Source organism: Cupressus sempervirens, chromosome 9 (genome assembly GCF_028749045.1).
Source record: "Cupressus sempervirens isolate cs-2001-9-10 chromosome 9, ASM2874904v1, whole genome shotgun sequence".
Classification (NCBI taxonomy): Eukaryota; Viridiplantae; Streptophyta; class Pinopsida; order Cupressales; family Cupressaceae; genus Cupressus; species Cupressus sempervirens.
In genome coordinates this window covers 11,353,266-11,371,050 of record NC_143126.1, presented here as the reverse complement: position 1 = coordinate 11,371,050, position 17,785 = coordinate 11,353,266, and the positions used below count along the sequence as shown (strand labels likewise).

Here is a 17,785-nt window from a genome sequence, read left to right as displayed (position 1 = left end):
GTTGAATTTAAAGAGGATTGAAGGAGAAGCTACTATAAGGGAATGAAATGAAATGATGGGTAGATTCATTGAATCCTACCTAATCTAATCTAACCCTAAAATAGATGAAGGAGGATGAATGAAAATAGATTTTAATTTTCTATTTATAGAGATAGCTAGTCAGAAGCAAAGGTTATCATGTGCAAGAACCTAAAGAAGGAAAGGAGTCTAGGGTATTACTTCATTCAGTGACCTAAGAGAAGATTATGCATTGGCAAGCAAAGCAAGAAGGCTTCAGGGTATAGATTCTTTAAGGGTGAACAAGCTATTACAGCTAAAGTGTGTGAAAGCCAAGTAGAATGGAGGATTAAAGCAATAATCTATAATCTGCAAGTTCCAAGTGTCAACATTATGAGAAAAATTCATGAATTTGATGAATCTAAGCCAAAAAGTTTGATTTCTTGAATTGTATTAACTATGTGGAAGATAAGCTTGATGAGCTAGTGGCACATAACTCAAGATGAACCATTCTGAGGTGAATTTAAAGAGGATTGAAGGACAAGCTACTATAAGGGAATGAAATGAAATGATGGGTAGATTCATTGAATCCTACCTAATCTAATCTAACCCTAAAATAGATGAAGGAGGATGAATGACAAAAGATTTTAATTTTCTATTTATAGAGATAGCTAGTCAGAAGCAAAGGTTGTCATGTGCAAGAACCTAAAGAAGAAAAGGAGTCTAGGGTATTACTTCATTCAGTGACCTAAGAGAAGATTATGCATTGGCAAGCAAAGCAAGAAGGCTTCAGGGTATGGATTCTTTAAGGGTGAACAAGCTGTTAGAGCTAAAGTGTGTGAAAGCCAAGTAGAATGGAGGATTAAAGCAATAATCTATAATCTACAAGTGTGTTGTAAGTTGTTATAAGATCAAGTCATACTGTTACTTTCTAGTCATTGTACTAGTCTAGGGTAAATCCTTTGGATTAAGGTTAACCTAACAACCATTTGCAAATCCTTTAACCAAGTGACATTCCAAGTGAATGATCTAAAGTCCTCTAACAAGGCTCACTCCTAATAGGGTGATTGAAATCCTTTAACCAGGTCACATTTAACAGTGTGCAATGTAACTCAAATGACCATTACTATGTCGCCTCTAAGTACTTTTTATTGTGGGATAGAATGGAGAAACCCATCTGGGCTAAGGCATGGATCCTTTGCCTTACCCCAAAAATTAATATATTCTTTTGGCTTTTGCTCCAAGAAAAAATCCTTACTCTAGACAATTTAGCTAAGAGAGGCCAAATTATCCCCAATAGGTGTAGTTTATGCAAGCAGGCTTTGGTGTCGATTAATCACCTATTTATTCATTGCCCCTACTCCTCCAATGTTTGGAATCTCTTAACGAAGGACTTTGGGGTTAGCTGGTGCCCCCCGATCAACATTCAAGAATTCTTCAACCAATGGAGGAGTTTACACAAAGGTTTAATTACCCAACTTATGTGCTCCTGGTCCCTTCTGTACTTTTGTCGGGGTATTTGGAAAGAGCAGAATAATCAAATTTTTAGAGATAGGGAATCTCCTAAGTTTGTCATTATTGAGAAAATTGAAGGATTAATGAAGGAGAACTTCACCACCACAAAGGAAGGAAATATTGAAGAAGGTGGGAACAATAGACAAAGGAAATTGGACAGGGATAGAAAAAGATAGGAGGCCAGGTGGTTTTTCCCCCTTGAAAATTGGTACAAGGCCAATTTTGATGGGGTTGCTAAAGGGAACCCAGGCCCCGCTGGTAGTGGAGGCATAATTAGAAACAACTATGGTGGATAAGTGGCAGCTTTTTCCTACCCCCTTGGACATCAGACAAACCATTTTGCTGAAGCCAATGCTGCCAGTCACATTGTTAAACTAGCCCTGGCTTCTAGGATAGAGAACCTGTGGCTGGAGGGGGACTCATTAAACATCATAAATTGTCTCAACGGTTTCTCTATGCCTTCTTGGACCATTGTGAATATGATAAAGGAAATAAAGTCTGACTTGGGAACGTTCAAAAAGACCTATATCAGCCACATGTATAGGGAGGCCAACATAGTAGCTGATTGGTTTGCTAATGAAGCAGTCGTCAATAATGCAGAGATAATGTGGCATGTCAGTGACGTCTTTCTAGCGACAATGAATAATTTAATCCTACAAGATTGTATCTAGGGAAGTACTAGTAAAATCCAAATTTTATAATGGGAAGATTTGCTAGATTTCATGTTAGAGTGGGAGTTAATAAAAATCATGTGAAACTCTTTTCAAAACATAATAGCATGTACGTATGACATGCTTTAAGGGTTGTTTTGAATACTACCATTAATACTAGTATTTTTGAAAATGTCTTTGAGTTTTGTAGTTTGAAGGAGGCCGAGGTCTATAAGCATTCTGTGAGCAGGTGAAGTAAGAATTTTGTAAGTAGGAGGGGGCACATTGTATTAGAGGAAACCATGGTGGGGGAGAGAAGCAGGAGGGAGCCATTGGGAGAGGTAGAGAACTAGAAGGAGAAATCGAAGGTTTGGCATAAATTGGAAAAGGGTGAAATCACTAGATTCCTAGAGAAGCTCCATGGATTTGATGCAGGGATCACCAAGATTATGGTGAATTCATGGAAAAATGGGAGAGTTAAAATTGAAAGGGTCACCCACCATGTCAATGCGGCATTGATAGATTGGGTTGCAAAAATCCCTCTAGAAGGGAGCAATTTTTTCAGAGATAAGAAAATGTCGACAAATGCTGTCAATGTCTTTATGAAGGACGAAAAGGATTTGAATAAGCTCATCAAGGTGGAGACATATTACGAGATGGAATCAATCAAAAAGCTATGGAGGTATGTTCTTAGGATTATCATTGAATATATCTCCCTAGACCCCAGATTTGATAGGATAAGAAAACATCATTTTATCTTGCTTAATAACTTTAGGCATGGTACCAAAATTTCTTTTCATTTTTATCTCTTCACCTCCATGAGCAAGGGTATCAAGGGTTTCAAGAGGAAACCAACCACTAACCCAACCCTCCACGAGGAATTACTCCTCCTTGTTTATGAGTATCTAAAGTCTTAAACTAGGGAAAAATCCTTTGGTGATATTGGGTTAGTTTTGAAGAAATGGGGAGCTCGGACTCCAAGGATGTGAAAATCATGAAATCAAAGAGGAGGACATTGTTTCCTCTAAACCCAAGGAAGAAAGGAAACCCTCTGACTGCATTCCCTACAGAAAGAGCCCTAGAGGTCTATCCCCCATCCCCCCTAAGCTTGAGCCTTAGGAGGAGGAGGAGGATAATGATGATGATGAGGATACTAACTTAGAGGAAGAGGAAAAGGGGGAGGTGGATGAGGAGGAGAAGAAGGGGAGGGAAAGTGAAAAGGAAGAGGAGGATTCAGCTGACGTGTCAGGCAATCCTAAGAAAATGGAAGCAGATGAGGCTCTTGAAACCAAAGACCAGATTCCTGTGATTCTAGGCCCTGGCCCCACTTCCTTCCTATCTTTTTTTGGAATAGAGAGTGGGGAGGTGATAATGAAAAATAGGAGGAGGTCTTGGAGGAATTTTAATTCGAATACAACCAATTTGGGGATTGTTAAGGAGCCATTGAATATTCAAGTGATGGAGGGTATTGATGGAAAAACCCAATATGATGATCTCATTGATCCTGGTCTAGTCGTGATATCCAATAATACGAGGGAAACTAGGCTTAACCTATTGAACAATGCAAAGAACAACATGATAGACAACTTTCAGTCTATCAAATGGTTATTTCATGAAATTGAAGAACTTAAGGGGAGAAGAAGCCAGGAAGGAAAACAAAATATCAGTTTTGACTAGGGGCACAATGAAGAGGACACAAGCCAGGATGGAAGCCAATGACTCTTCAACGTCCAGGAACATAAGGCAGGCTAGGAGGAAAGAATCACCAAGGTTGAGCAAAGAATCCAAAGGATGGATTTCTTTCATCAAAACCTCGCAAATCAAGTGATCGCCACTTTGAATGCTCTAAATGAGAACATTAATAGTCTGGGTGAATCATTGATTAGTGTTGGATTTGGTGGGGATAAGATGGAGAAGACCAGTTTGGAAACTGGGCAGGCAGAGGATGATCCAAAAGAAACAAGGGACTAGGTGGAGGCTCAGAACCAGTACCAGGAGGATGCAAACAACAGGAAGACCAATGAAGCTGCAGAGATCCTACAGGTTCTTAACAGAGAGAATTGATAGTTAGTGCTTTTTTGCTATCTCGTACTTTCCTTATGTAGCTGGTTTTTTCTTAGTCTTGTTTGTTGGTTTTTTGTTTCCTGGCCACGGGCCTATTGTTTAGGGTTGGCTTTTGTTAAGTAGTTTTACTAATGCTGAACTTTTCTGAATATTTCTATATTTGATATGTTGTAAAAACTTTCGGGTTTCAGGATCCCTGTAAAACTTAGTTTACTTAATAAAAAACTATGTGCATTGTAACCTTTAATAGGGTTGGCCTTTCACAGGGCATCATTTTAGAAGAGTGAGAATGAGTAGCATGTTACTGGTGGTTTTTCCCAAATTGGATTTTCACTTAAATTATTTTGTCAAATGTGTTATTAAATTTGTTATGTTTCATGCTTACATTTTTACAAAGTTGATTTGACAATAACCTACAAGTTTAAGTGATTGTATGATCTAATGGATGCATGCATGATGAAAATATTTTATGAATACGAGCTCACTAAGCTATGAAATTTTTTATTTGTACATCCAAACCTTGGTAACTAATTCATCCCCCTCTCAGTTATTCTAAAGAATTCCAACAGTATTGTGTCAAGTGTTATCAAAGTGAATGTTAGATCTAGTTGATCTCATGTATTTGTTTCTTTGGGTTTGTGAAGATCTTGGAAGATGTTGTAGTGCCTGCCCTTAGTTTGCATTTTTTTTATTTTTGCTAAACTCTTTTAGGCCAGTTTTATGCTTGATGATTAGTAGCATTATTTTGAGATTATCAGATACTATTTCAGATTCAGTTGATTTTATGATGAGATTACTTGGTACTATATTGGTATGCATGATGATTATTACAATGTTTTCAGTTATTGATGATGATTAGTTAGATGGATTATCATATGTGTTTTCTTATGGATACTTACCCCATACTGCATGTGTATGGTGTGGATGTATGTTTTCTTTATGTATGGCATTTTTGATGTGGTTAAGGAAGTGAGTTGTAGTCACCTACTAGTCGGGATCTACACGATGCACCACTTCTTGCAATTGCCTATTTAGTTTAGAATATTATGTTTGTACATGTGTGAATTTTATGTAAACTACAGGTATTGGGTATCGACTTCCTTGAATTGCTAGGATGAGCGTACCCTATCGCATTATCTTAATGGTAAGAGAGGGAAGATAATTCTTAAGTCCAAATCCTAAGCCTTTAAGTCATTTGTCTTAGAAAATTAGGACAAGTATCTAAGTCGATTACCTTGTAAATATGTCAAATGATGTTAATTCATGATTATAACCCTTTAGTTTGATCTTGTATGTGTTTTTCTATGATGGATTTTCGTATTTTGTTTTATAAGTCTTTGGTAATTTTTCTATTAATTAAGTCAAATTTAATTTAATGCAAAAATTATTATGATATTTTAATATTTAATTATATTTAATTAATTAGAGAAATAATTAAATAAAAAATTAAATATAATGATAAAAATTATAAGTTTAAATTTTAGAGCGCATTAATTTATTTAATTTAATAATAATATATTTAGAGTTCATTTTTAAATAAATGCTAAACACTATTATTATTTAAGTTAATAAATATTTTATTAATTAAAATTTTGAAAATAAATTATAAAGTGAAAAAGATATTAATTTATTAAAAGTTTTAAGATTGCATAATGTGTGTATTAGATTAAAGATTAATAAATTAATTGAAAAGAGAAGTCAAGTGAAAATTAAATAAAGTTATTTTATAATTCAATAAACGTGCATGAAAAAGATAAAGTTATAATTGTAATTTTGGTGTTTTATATTTATTTAAATTAATAATTATTATTTAAGAGCTTTATTTTAAATAATAAACTCTAAATAATATTATTAGTTGAATTAATAAATATATTATTAAAACATCTCATAATTAACTAGAGAGAGAAAACATAAATTTAATAAAGTTTATTTTAATTAAATTGCATAAATTGTATGCATGGAATTAAAATATAATAAATTAATAAGAGAGAGTAAGCAATTATTTAATAAAGTTTATTTTAATTAAATTGCATAAAGCTTATGCATGAAATTAAAATATAATAAATTAATTAAAGAGAGTAAGCAATTAATAAAATTTATTTTAATTAAATTGTATAAAGCATATGCATGAAATTAAAATATAATAAATTAAATTAAAGAGAGAAAGCTAATTAATTTAATAAAGATATTTTAATTAAATATCTAAAAGTTTGTGCATGAAAAGGTAAAAGATAACAAGTAATAAACAGTAATTGATCAACGAGTTCCCTCGCATGATTGCACAATTAGAGCCACAAATTAAGGAGAACTCTTTATCAAAGATTGTGTGATTGCATAATCAGAGCTCCAAATTAAGGGAGAACTCTTTATTAGAGATCTAGAGCTCATTATGAAATTACACAAGTTTTGGAGGAGGAATTTCAAAGAAGGAAGTTTTCAGAGAAAGGGGATTATTTTTGCATGCTTTGTGTGATTATTCTTTTAGCATCAGATCTAGGTAGGATCTCATGGTTTATTTGTATAGTGGTTTTCTGTCCTTTGAATTCCTATCTTCTCCGTGTCTATTTTGTTTTTGTTTTCACAATTCTTCTGGGTTGAGACCCTTGTTTGCATATTTATTGTTCTTCATTTTTGAAAACTTTTGTAACCAATTTAATGATTGAAAACCTTGTTTGTGGATTTGGTTGTCCATCATTCTCAAGAAACATCTGTATACAAACTGGAAACTAGAAAACCCTCATGTTAAGATTTATTGATCTTTGTTCTTGAATACATCTGTGAAAGAGTAAAATTGAAACCCTTAGTGTTAAATTGATGTTTTCTATATGGAATTGTTAAATCGGGTTTTGGGTTCTAAAAAGAAAACAAATTTTGTTTTATAGCATTTGACTGGTTGGTTCAGATTTCTATATCAAGGCTATTTTGGGAAAGTTTTTAGTTTTAGCAGGCTTCTATGTTTAGAATGTTCCTATTTTTAGCAGGTTTCTATTTTTAGAAAGTTTTTATTTTAAGTAGGTTTCTATTTTTAGAAAGTCTCTATTTTTAGTAGGTTTCTATTTTTAGAAAGTTTCAATTTTTAGCAAGTTTCAATTTTTGGAAAGTTAATTTTTAGCCAGTTTCTATTCCAAGAAAGTTTCTATTTTTAGCAAGTTTCTTTTTTGGAAAGTTTATGTTTTTAGTAGGTTTCCATTTTGAAAAGTTTCTATTTTTAGCAGGTTTCTATTTTTGAAAGTTTCTATTTTTAGTAGATTTCTTTTTTGGGAAATTTTTTCCAAAGTTTAATTAATTTAAAATTATTATGGTAATAATTGATAATAATTATTATAAATAATTTTAATAAGTATTGTTAAAATTTGAAATTTAATTATTTAAAAATTTGATTTATTACTTTATTATTTAAATATAATTCTAAAGTAAATTAAAAATCAAAGAAATTAAGTGGGAGAATTAATATTTTCTTTTATAAACTTGGATGTGTTTATATGGTTTAGATATATGAAAATGGTTTGTAATACTAGGAAAATTTTATTATTCGAAAACCTTAGTAATTATAATACTTTGCGAAAATGAAAACTAAAACCTTACTATTAACTCAACAATGTGTTTTCAAATCAAACCAAACTTTGAAACCTACACTTTGTTATCAGTATGTTGTCTATGTTTTGGGTTTGGGTTGATTAGAGTGTTGACTAGTCTTAGGATGTTATCAGAGGCTTGGGAGTTCTGAGTTTGTGAGGTTATGATGATTTCATTTTCATCTTTTATACTCAACCATGGTAATGTTTTTGGTATGCTCTATGATATGTGTTGATCTATTGATTGTTACTGCTTTCCAGTGTTCTCTTGTGAAATTGAGGTGAAAGGTGTGACCTATCTAATATAACCATTTCGAGTCTTCAATCAATTGGGTTTGGATTGCTTTCCAATTGCTTTTATAGGACTGAGGTGTTTGTATGATTTGTTCTTGGTGATGTCATGCTATGACATAATTGACTTAACCATTTTGAGTCTTTGATCAATATTTTTGGGATGCTTTCCAGTTGCTCGTAAAGAATTGATGTGTTATTGTGAATTATCTTTTGATGCTTTCTAGTCACTTGTATAGGATTGAGGTAATTTTATATAATTCTTTGATTTATATTTTTACGAGCCTAGGGTAGGTTATCTATATGTAATGTTGGGAAGTGGCTTGCTATGGAGGTTGGGGCCCTAAGTGGCTGCTAGGGTAACCCATTATAAGTTGTATAATAAGTGAAAACACTACACTAAATGGGAATAAAATGAACCTAATAAGAGTCTTTGTATGTTCTCACCAATGCCTTGAGTGCTAGTAAAAACTAGTATGGGAGTAGAGAGAATGCTTGGTTGTGACCGTGCATCCATAGTATGCCTTGTCAGTACAAGAGGATGCTAGTGGCCACATAGGAATCACTAGGGGGCCAGGGTTCTGAGAGACTGCCAGGGTAAATCTAGCATGATTTGTGTGATGACACTTGCCTTCTTACATAGTAGGTTTCTTATGTGTCTTGTGTACCTCTAAGATTAGATGTCAATTTATCTTGGAACCTTTGAGTTAGATTACTTTTAAGACTTCTTGGACTTAGAGAGTACTTTTGATATTTGGTTTGATATCTTATATAGGACTTGAGACTATCTCCTCAGTGTGGTGAGAGTGTGCCATTTAGATTCCATGTAGTCAAGTGGTAGTGCTTTTTACTCTTACCGTTGAGATCCATCCGTGGTCACCGTGGCTAGAGCTTCCTTGTCTGCATTTCCTTTTTATTTTATCTTTGTATCATTATGATGGATGGTTGTATCTTATGATAGATTTTTATATCTTTTATGATGGATGGTTTCATTTATGGTATTGTACCTTGTATCATGGATCCAAGAAGGATAATGATAATGTAATTCTATTTTTATAAATGTATATTCTTTTAGCCTTTCATACCCCGTGACATGTACAGTGGATGATTGAGCATTCCAAATTTTATTGCCAAGTGGCATTCAAAACAAATGTATATTATTTAAATGGACATTGGACTTTTAATTATTCTTTCATATGGATGTGGTAGTTGTTAGAGTTAGTATTTGTTAAATTTAAATGTGACTCAACGCCATGGGATCCTTAAGGAATGTAACTTGTTATGCATGCTTATAGATGATTGTATGTTATTGCTTCCGCTACTTTATGTTTGATGTGTATGTTATTCTTCTTGTTAAAAAAAAAAAATGTTTGGCAAACTTAGTAAAACTTTAGGTTAATTCTTTTGGATCCCTCAGTGGGGTGTTACAGATGCCTTCGAGAAGATTGGACCCTAGAGTTATTTATGATCTTTGTGATGTTGTGGAGACTAGGATTTTATATAAGGTGAGATTTGATTTTAGATCTGAGATGGAATTGATGAAGAATGAGATCATGAGAGCTATTTCTAGTTTACCTAGGAATGTGGGTGTTGAAAATAGTTGTGAGGAAGCTCCAAAGGACTTTGAAGTTGCTAGATCTAGTGATGAAGACAAAACCAATCATGTGGAGAGATCTATGGAAGATCAAGTTGGTCATCTAAATCGATCTAACACTTGGTTAAAGTTGAAGCACAAGATGGATGTTTCTAATTTCTCAAGTACTTTGAATCCTAAAGACCTAATTGATTGGATTAGCAAGAGAGAAGAATACTTTGAGTTAGACAATATTGGAGATTTTCTCAGAGTGAGGTTTGAACATATTGAGTTAAAAGGACATGTTTCTCTTTGGTCAAAGGAATTACAAAGAGATAGATAAGAAGAAGGTGAATTGAAGATCACTCATTGGAGATTGATGGTGACAAAGTTGAAGGCTAAGTTCATTCTTACTAATCATGAACTTGTATTATTCAAGAGATGTCAGAATCTGAAATAGAAGGATATGACTATGAAGGATTACATTAAGGAGTTCTATAAGTTGACAATTTGGTCTCCGCATAAAGAATTGTCTAAAGAAAAGGTGTCTTGGTACATTAATGGTTTGAGATTCAATATTCATGATGAGATTGGTATGCTGAATGTTACTTCAATTGAGGATGCTTATTTGTATGCTTTGAAGGCTGCAGATTTTGAAGATGAGAAATCAAGGTATTTACCATGGAAAGGAAAAGTGGGATCACTCGGTAAAGGATAAATAGATTGCAGATAATGAAATAAAACCTGTCGAGCTAGGGAAGAGAACAAGTGAGGTTTCCTTTAAGGGTAATTATTTTTATTGTGGTGAAGAGGGACATAGAGCTTATGAATTTTCCTAGAAGGCTAGTGACACAAGAGCTACTATGGTGGATGAAGTTGATCACTCAGTCAATGAACTTTAGAGGGAAGAAGAGAACTTGTTGGCTTGGTGAGTAGTGCTTGGTAAAAGGGTATGGGAACCTTGTCAAAGGAGAAATTTGTTTAGGACTTGTTTTAAGTATGCTAGTAAAATCTACAATGTGATTGTGGATGATGGTAGTACTAATAACCTTGTTTCTAAGGAGATGGTTTAGAAGCTTGGTTTGAAGAGAGTGATTTGTTCTTGTGCTTATAGGATTGGTTGGCTACAAGATGAACATGATTTTGAAGTGAAGGAGTATTGTCTTATTGATTTTTAGATTGGATAGTATAAGAAACAAGGTAAAGGATTTTGAGAGGGTTAGAGATAAGCGTGGAAAACATACCTATGATACACCAAGAAAGGCTACGCAAAAGCAGAGAAACCATGTGATTGTTGTTGGAAAGGATTGGAAGAAGTGGAATAAAGGGAAGAGTGTACAATTTAAAGATTGGGAGGATATGTATGTGAAGAACCAATTTGGGATCTATATGCTGAATCCCACAAGATGTCCTTGTAGTCTCTAAGATCATCTTTTTGCACGTGGGGTGTCTGATGCAGGAGTATTGTGGAGAAGTTGGCAATCCTACATGTTGGAGTTGTTTTGACATTGGAGTTAGAGAACTTGCTCATAGGATGGTTGATGCTCAATCACTATTGAGTAGTTCTTTGTTGTAGTATTGGCTGAGGGGCTCAATCTCTGAAGGAGCTTAGCATACATTATGTTGCTGAACTTATTTTTCATTTCTTGACATGTGTTTTTCTTGGCTTATATTATGTTGCTCGACTTATACTACATGGTTTGATATGTATTTTTTCTCAACAATATTTGGAGTTTTGTTGATGCTTGGTAATTTAGCATGCTGATTGGTATTCCTACAAAAAATTTCAGTTAACTTGGTATATTTAATGCACCTAGTGTATGATCATGATGTGGATTGATCTAAAGATGTGTGTGGACTTATTTGGCCCTTTGATCTTTATCCTAGCTACACTTAATGGGTGTTGTAAGATTACTAAGACATTTTATATTTTATATTTGTTGCATACTAACTTGTGGCATGTTTAATTTGTAACTTTCTAGGCCGACTTGTGGCTTCATTGGGTATAAGTAGAGGGTCTTGTGGAGTCTTGAAATATTATCATCCTGCATCGAGAAGATGGAGTAACGGAGAAGGAGTGAAGTGTAGCAGAGCTAGTAGATAAGTGTGGCTTGGAGAAAAAGAAGATTTCTTGTTTACTTAAGAGCACAAGTTTAGATTCTTCTTAGGGTTTTCTATCAAATTGTGGATCTAGACTAGCTAGTAGTTAGATCTTGCGAGGTCTTGCAAAATTACTAGTGTAATTGCTTTGTATTTGGCCATAACTCGAAAGGCCTTACAACCAGACATGTTGGATGTAAATCTGATGGTTCTATTATGAGAATTGATGTTATTATAGATCTAAATCATCATGTTATTATTTTATATTCCATTGTGTGGTTATTTCCTAGGGGCTAGGACATCTCCTTTGGGGATTCTTTGGCCTTATACTACGTCAATGTTGAACACATAAACATCTTTAGATGTGATAACCACCCTAACAACTCTAGGATATGATATTTTATATTATTTTTCAAGGAATTAGTTAAAACAAATCTAACATGGAATATAGGAAATATGAATAAAGTTCTCTTCTTGGAAGATTCATGGGCATGTTATGCTCCCTTACAACATGCACATATTGAATTTGACATATAACTTAAATTAAAACAAGAACGGGGAGATAAACTATGACACTATATCAAAATTGACGATATGCCTCCAACTATGGGATGAAGATGGAGGTCTTTGGATGGTATAAATATAATGGAAGACCAAAATAAAACATACATTGAGACTCCCAAGAGCATAAACTTCACATTAAAAGAAAAAGATGATAAAATTATTTATTGTGGCTCTAATGATGGTAAATATAAGGTGAAAGAAGGATACAAACAAGCTACCAAACTCCTTAACCATCAAAAAATTGATTATTCGCTATAACTTTCCTAGCACAAGGTATGCTTGCCAAAAGTGAGTAGCTTTTCATGAGAAACAATGTAAAAACACATCTTAAAAATATAATGGTTCTAAAATGAATGTTTGAGGGAGCATCAAGATGTGCTCTTTGTGAACAGGAATCAAAATAATAGATCACATCCTCTTAAATTTCTTCTATACATCTACATCTTGGAAACAATTTTTTCATAAATTAAATTTGACAAATGCTTTCCGTAATAATGTTAAAGATCTATTATAGCAATGGCTAGTAAGGATGATGTATGTTAAGACTAAGGAGACCAAAATGTGGTTCACCTAATCCCTAGGCTACGCCCACCAAACACCAAGTCCAATATTCTTATTATCTAATGTTTACAACTTGATTACAATCTGCAATCCCTTACAACTCAATACCACCACAAGAAGCTACAAAATCATCATACATTATGAAGTCCCTAACCCTAAACCATTTTATACTAGTTTTTTGCCACTTACAAAATTGGGGATAGAATAAGTCGTCCAATAGAAAAATAGTAGCCATTGCCTTTTACAATAATTAAGTCATTTGAGTGAGCCTATGGCTTCACCCTAAGACCTTATCTTTGGGGTGCTGTCCCCAAACCCCTATAGAATAATCTGAGGGGAAACCACGTAAAATGAATTAGGGAGAAATTAACTTCTGAGTCTGATTAGGTTCCGCATAACAACAACGTTTGGTTTGTAAAAGGATATATGGGTAATTAAACCTTCAATAATTTATTGGGAACTATGGAAGGACTCTAATTAAAGGTTATTCTAGGATGAAAGGAGGTCAATAGAATCCCTACTAAACAAGATTGAAGAAAACATAGTAGAAACCCTAATTAATAGACTGAGAAATACTAATCATATCGAAGGAGGATTTTTCTCACTATGGAACATAGATATCCAAAAAATATTAATGGGTTTAATTATTCCCCCACAATATGACATAGGAGGTAAGAGTAGCATTCTAAAAAGACATAAATGTAAATGGGAAGCCCCAAGAGTAGGGTGACATAAATTAAACTTTGATGGTGCAACAAGAGGCGATCTCGAAATCAAAAAATTAATTATGGAAGGTGACTCTCAACTAATAAAAAATGCATCAAGGATGAGTGATACTCCAAATTGGAAATCAAACTCAATATTAGAATGAACCAAACTACTAGTATCACACTTTACAAATATTGAGTTTAAACAAAGATACATAGAAGGCAATAAGTTAACTTATGCACTAGCCAATTAGGAGGTTTATGGGATAAGCTCCAAGATCATTCCACCTTTAGGATGCATCCTCAACGAATAGGCCGATTATTCATTTAGGTGTAATATGGGAATCAAAATCTAACATTAAGTTTACCTTAGGTTAGGCTTGTCTATATGGCTGTTATTCAACTAATTATATCTATTTTTTAATTTCAATAAATTCAATAATATAGGGACCAAGAAACTTGCTATTAACAAAGACAGACTCAAAATTAAAACTCACCAAAAGTATAAAGGACGTTTGAACTAGGTCATGACATCATCAAACATTATCATGGTTCTATAATAGAGCATCAATCTGACCATGATCTAGGATAGAACCATAGATTATACTATTTGATCATTTTAGGAAATGGAGGTAGCACTAACTAAAGTATTTTTGAGAAACATATGCCATAATTATTATATTAACCTTTATCATCTTTTTGTTCATAATTGTCACCCATATCCATGCATCTGCCTTATAATAGGTCCCATCATTAGCTCGACATAGTCTTATTTATTCCTTTAGGAAGATCGAGAAGATTCTAACATCTTCTCAAAGTGAGGCTATATTTAGTATGCCCCCAATGGTAGTATGCAGTTTGCAAAGACCAACCATCATTCTATTCTGACCAATTTGAAAGTGTTTAGCCCAAGACGGAGAGAAACATTCAGTTTCTACTTCTATGACATGTCATTATCTATGAACTGGATCATTGTTGGCTTGAAAGTTACCTCAATTCTTCTGGTTGTCTCATCTCTCCCAATTTGGATCTAAGTGACTATAATAAACCTGTGTTCATCTTTCCTAATTTGAGTAAATCAAGTAAGAAGAGAGTCACTATGCTACCTATGTTAGGTTGTAAGCATATGGAAGGAGATGATATGCTTGAAGTGGAGGAAGATATTGACATCATCTGCTATCTTGAATACTTTTGAAGACAAAGATATGCCCTTTTTTGCTTAATCTTTGGCATGATACTATAGTTGATTAATCTAATGGGACCTAGTAAAAGTTATCTAGATATTACATTGACTTTGTTTGGGCCCCAATTTTTCACTCTTAGATGTAAATATGTATACTTGCGTGTCACTCAGGATAGTATTATAGGCAGGGGAATGTTAGTCCAACTTGATCTAGCTAAAATTTAAACTCTAGATTTTTACTTAATATTTTAAATAACTTATGGGTATATAATGAAATTTAATAAAGTTTTTTAATAACAAGTTTTTAAGAAACAAATTAGATGTCTAAAGAATCTACAAGATAATGAAATATTAGTCTACTCATGATCATTTTTAGTTTTTATGATATTAATCTCATTATGGGGTAGTTATATGGGCTAAATAAATTCTTAATTATTTAGGCTATGAATGGTGTTTCCAATCAGATTTTTGGTTTAAATTTGAGTAAGCATGCTTTTTTCCAAATGCCATGGAGCATTGGTTGATTAAAATCTTTCATAAAGGAGAGTAAACTTAAACATTCACTTTTTTTTTTGTATATTATGGAGCTATGGATTGATGTCTTTGATCAAATTATGACAACTTCTTTGCAAAATGTGCAGTCTTGTTTATGTGTGCAAACATGACAAAGAAAAGACTAAAAGGATAAAAAGGAAGGAATTTTTTTTTGCGAGGAACTGCCTTGAAGAGCCCAAAAAATAAAAGGGGAATTGCATGAATGTAATTTTGTAATTATGTAATGTTAAAGTAAACCTATTTAAAGGAGGGAAACCTTCATATAAGCCGATACAAGGGATCAATTATCATTTTTGTATATAGAAGGGATGCCTTCTAAAGACCCCATGAGGGCAAATGTACTAATTGATACAGGACCTTGGTCCCATGCTATACCAAGGGTTTTCTTCCCCATACTTTTTCCTCTGGTGCCTGCACTTTGAATGGGGGAAAACAAAATTGTAAAATTTATAATATTAATAAAATAGGGGAAACAAATCTTTTACCCATAAAAAAATAATAACCATTCATTATTCCAGTTCTTCTCATTTATTATTTATTATTTGTGACCACACATTTCTATATCTAATTCACTTAATTAGTTTAGATTCATATTACAATCATTTTCTATTATTAAATATTACACTTATAAATAATTTCTTTTATTTTTATTTTTTGTATAATTATATCTCAAAAACAAATTCTTTCTACAGTTTTAAAATAAATCCAATTGTGATCAACAGTAAAATTTTTAACAGACTAAGCAAAGAATATAAAAATAAAGTATAAAAATGAAAAAAGTTTTTTTAAAACACTAGAAGAAAAAATAAGCATAATCCTACATTCTACTCACATTTTCTTAAAATAATATTGTACATTATTTTTTTATATATTGTGTGATAAATGTTAAAAGTTACAATCTTACTATTTTATTCATTGTCTAATATAAGTGACAAAATAATAACACTCATTTTGGAAAAACAAAACATTTGCACATTTTTTAATAGAAAATAATTCTAAATCAAAGTAAATGCCTACAATGAATAGATATCTTAGAAGTCACTTGATTCTTCACATGAATATTGAAGTCTTTCATTTTATATATTGTCAATCCTTTAACTTTTGTGGTGATTATATGAAATCTTCAAAAAAATCTTTAAAAAATACATATTGAATTCTCACACATTTACTATAGATAGATCTATATTTATATTTGTATTGTATCTATATCTATATCTAAATGCGTATACCTACACAATAGTTTACCTTGAGAGGAGCTAATAGGTTTAGGGCACATGATCAATTAAAACACCCAATATTATATTCAATAAATAGAAGATACTAATTTAAAAAATCTTGCTTATTAAATTGACCATTGACCATAGTTATCAACACATAATCCTACATTTCATAATTAACCATTGAGATGTTTGGATAACCTTCCATTTTGTTAGCCGTGGAGTTGATCAAATCTATCCCATTTTGGAAATGATCCACTCTCTCTATAAACAGAGGACTACACACAAACAAAAATTGCCTAAGAATGCTGTTTCATAATGGAAATTAGAGAGATTGGTGTTATATGTAGATTATACAACTCCTACAAATTAAAAATTAAAATATGCACTACAAAACAAAGAATACCAACCAACCAATCTAAACATCAAATATATTTAAAATATACACTACAAAACAAACAATACCAACCATCCAATCTAAACATCAAATATCCTTGTAATTGTAATTTAATTCAAATTTAACTTCTTTTGAGGGAAGTGGGGAAATGGGTGAAGCATCTAATAGAAAGTTATTCATCAAAAGTTGTTCTTTTTATAATAGCAACCTAACAAACCAACCAATCAACATGTGGGGACATTCACAATTCTTTCACAATGTGATCCAAAGAGCTTTGTACTTATGTGAAGTAACGAATCTTTTGAGGAGAAAGCATAGGCATAACTTTGAAATTGAAGTACTGAAAAATAGGAGGATCGAAAAAGACAAGGAAACAAGTGGTACATTGAACCAACCAATCCAAATGAGGTACAAAATCTAGCCACATTGGGTGTCGGTCATATGCTCAATTTTTTTAACTTTCTTCAATGGGAAACCTACCAAATCTATAAAATAAATAAGTAAATTTATAAAGACATTATCACATGCCTAAAAAGTTATAAATAAATAAGTTTATAGGGAGATTATCACACTCAAATAAGATAATAAATAACATTATTAAAACATTAGTTTGGTTCCAAAGGGACAAGAGTATTTCCCTAACTCTATTGTTAATTGTAGTAAGACTTCCATGGCCTCTTTAACTTTTGACTTTGAGATTGATGGAAGCATGTGCATCTTCATGACTTTTGTGGATTTGAAGGATTCCTTGCTTTGTTGTCAACATTTTATTAGGCCCACTGGAAAAAAGTCAAGCTTCAACTTATTCAAAAACTTTGGAAAGACATTAGAGAATA

General features: G+C 32.8%; 1 protein-coding gene across 1 annotated transcript in view; it reads left to right on the top strand.

Annotated features, from left to right (window-relative positions):
• Positions 1-10,137: 10,137 nt before the first annotated feature.
• The window catches only part of LOC149537385 (metal tolerance protein 1-like), a 181,797-nt gene continuing 174,149 nt past the window's right edge, over positions 10,138-17,785 (top strand). Inside the window, exon 1 of the mRNA XM_089802322.1 lies at positions 10,138-10,372. Within this exon, the coding sequence (XP_089658448.1) occupies positions 10,138-10,372 (235 nt within the window). The remainder of the gene's footprint in view (positions 10,373-17,785) is intronic.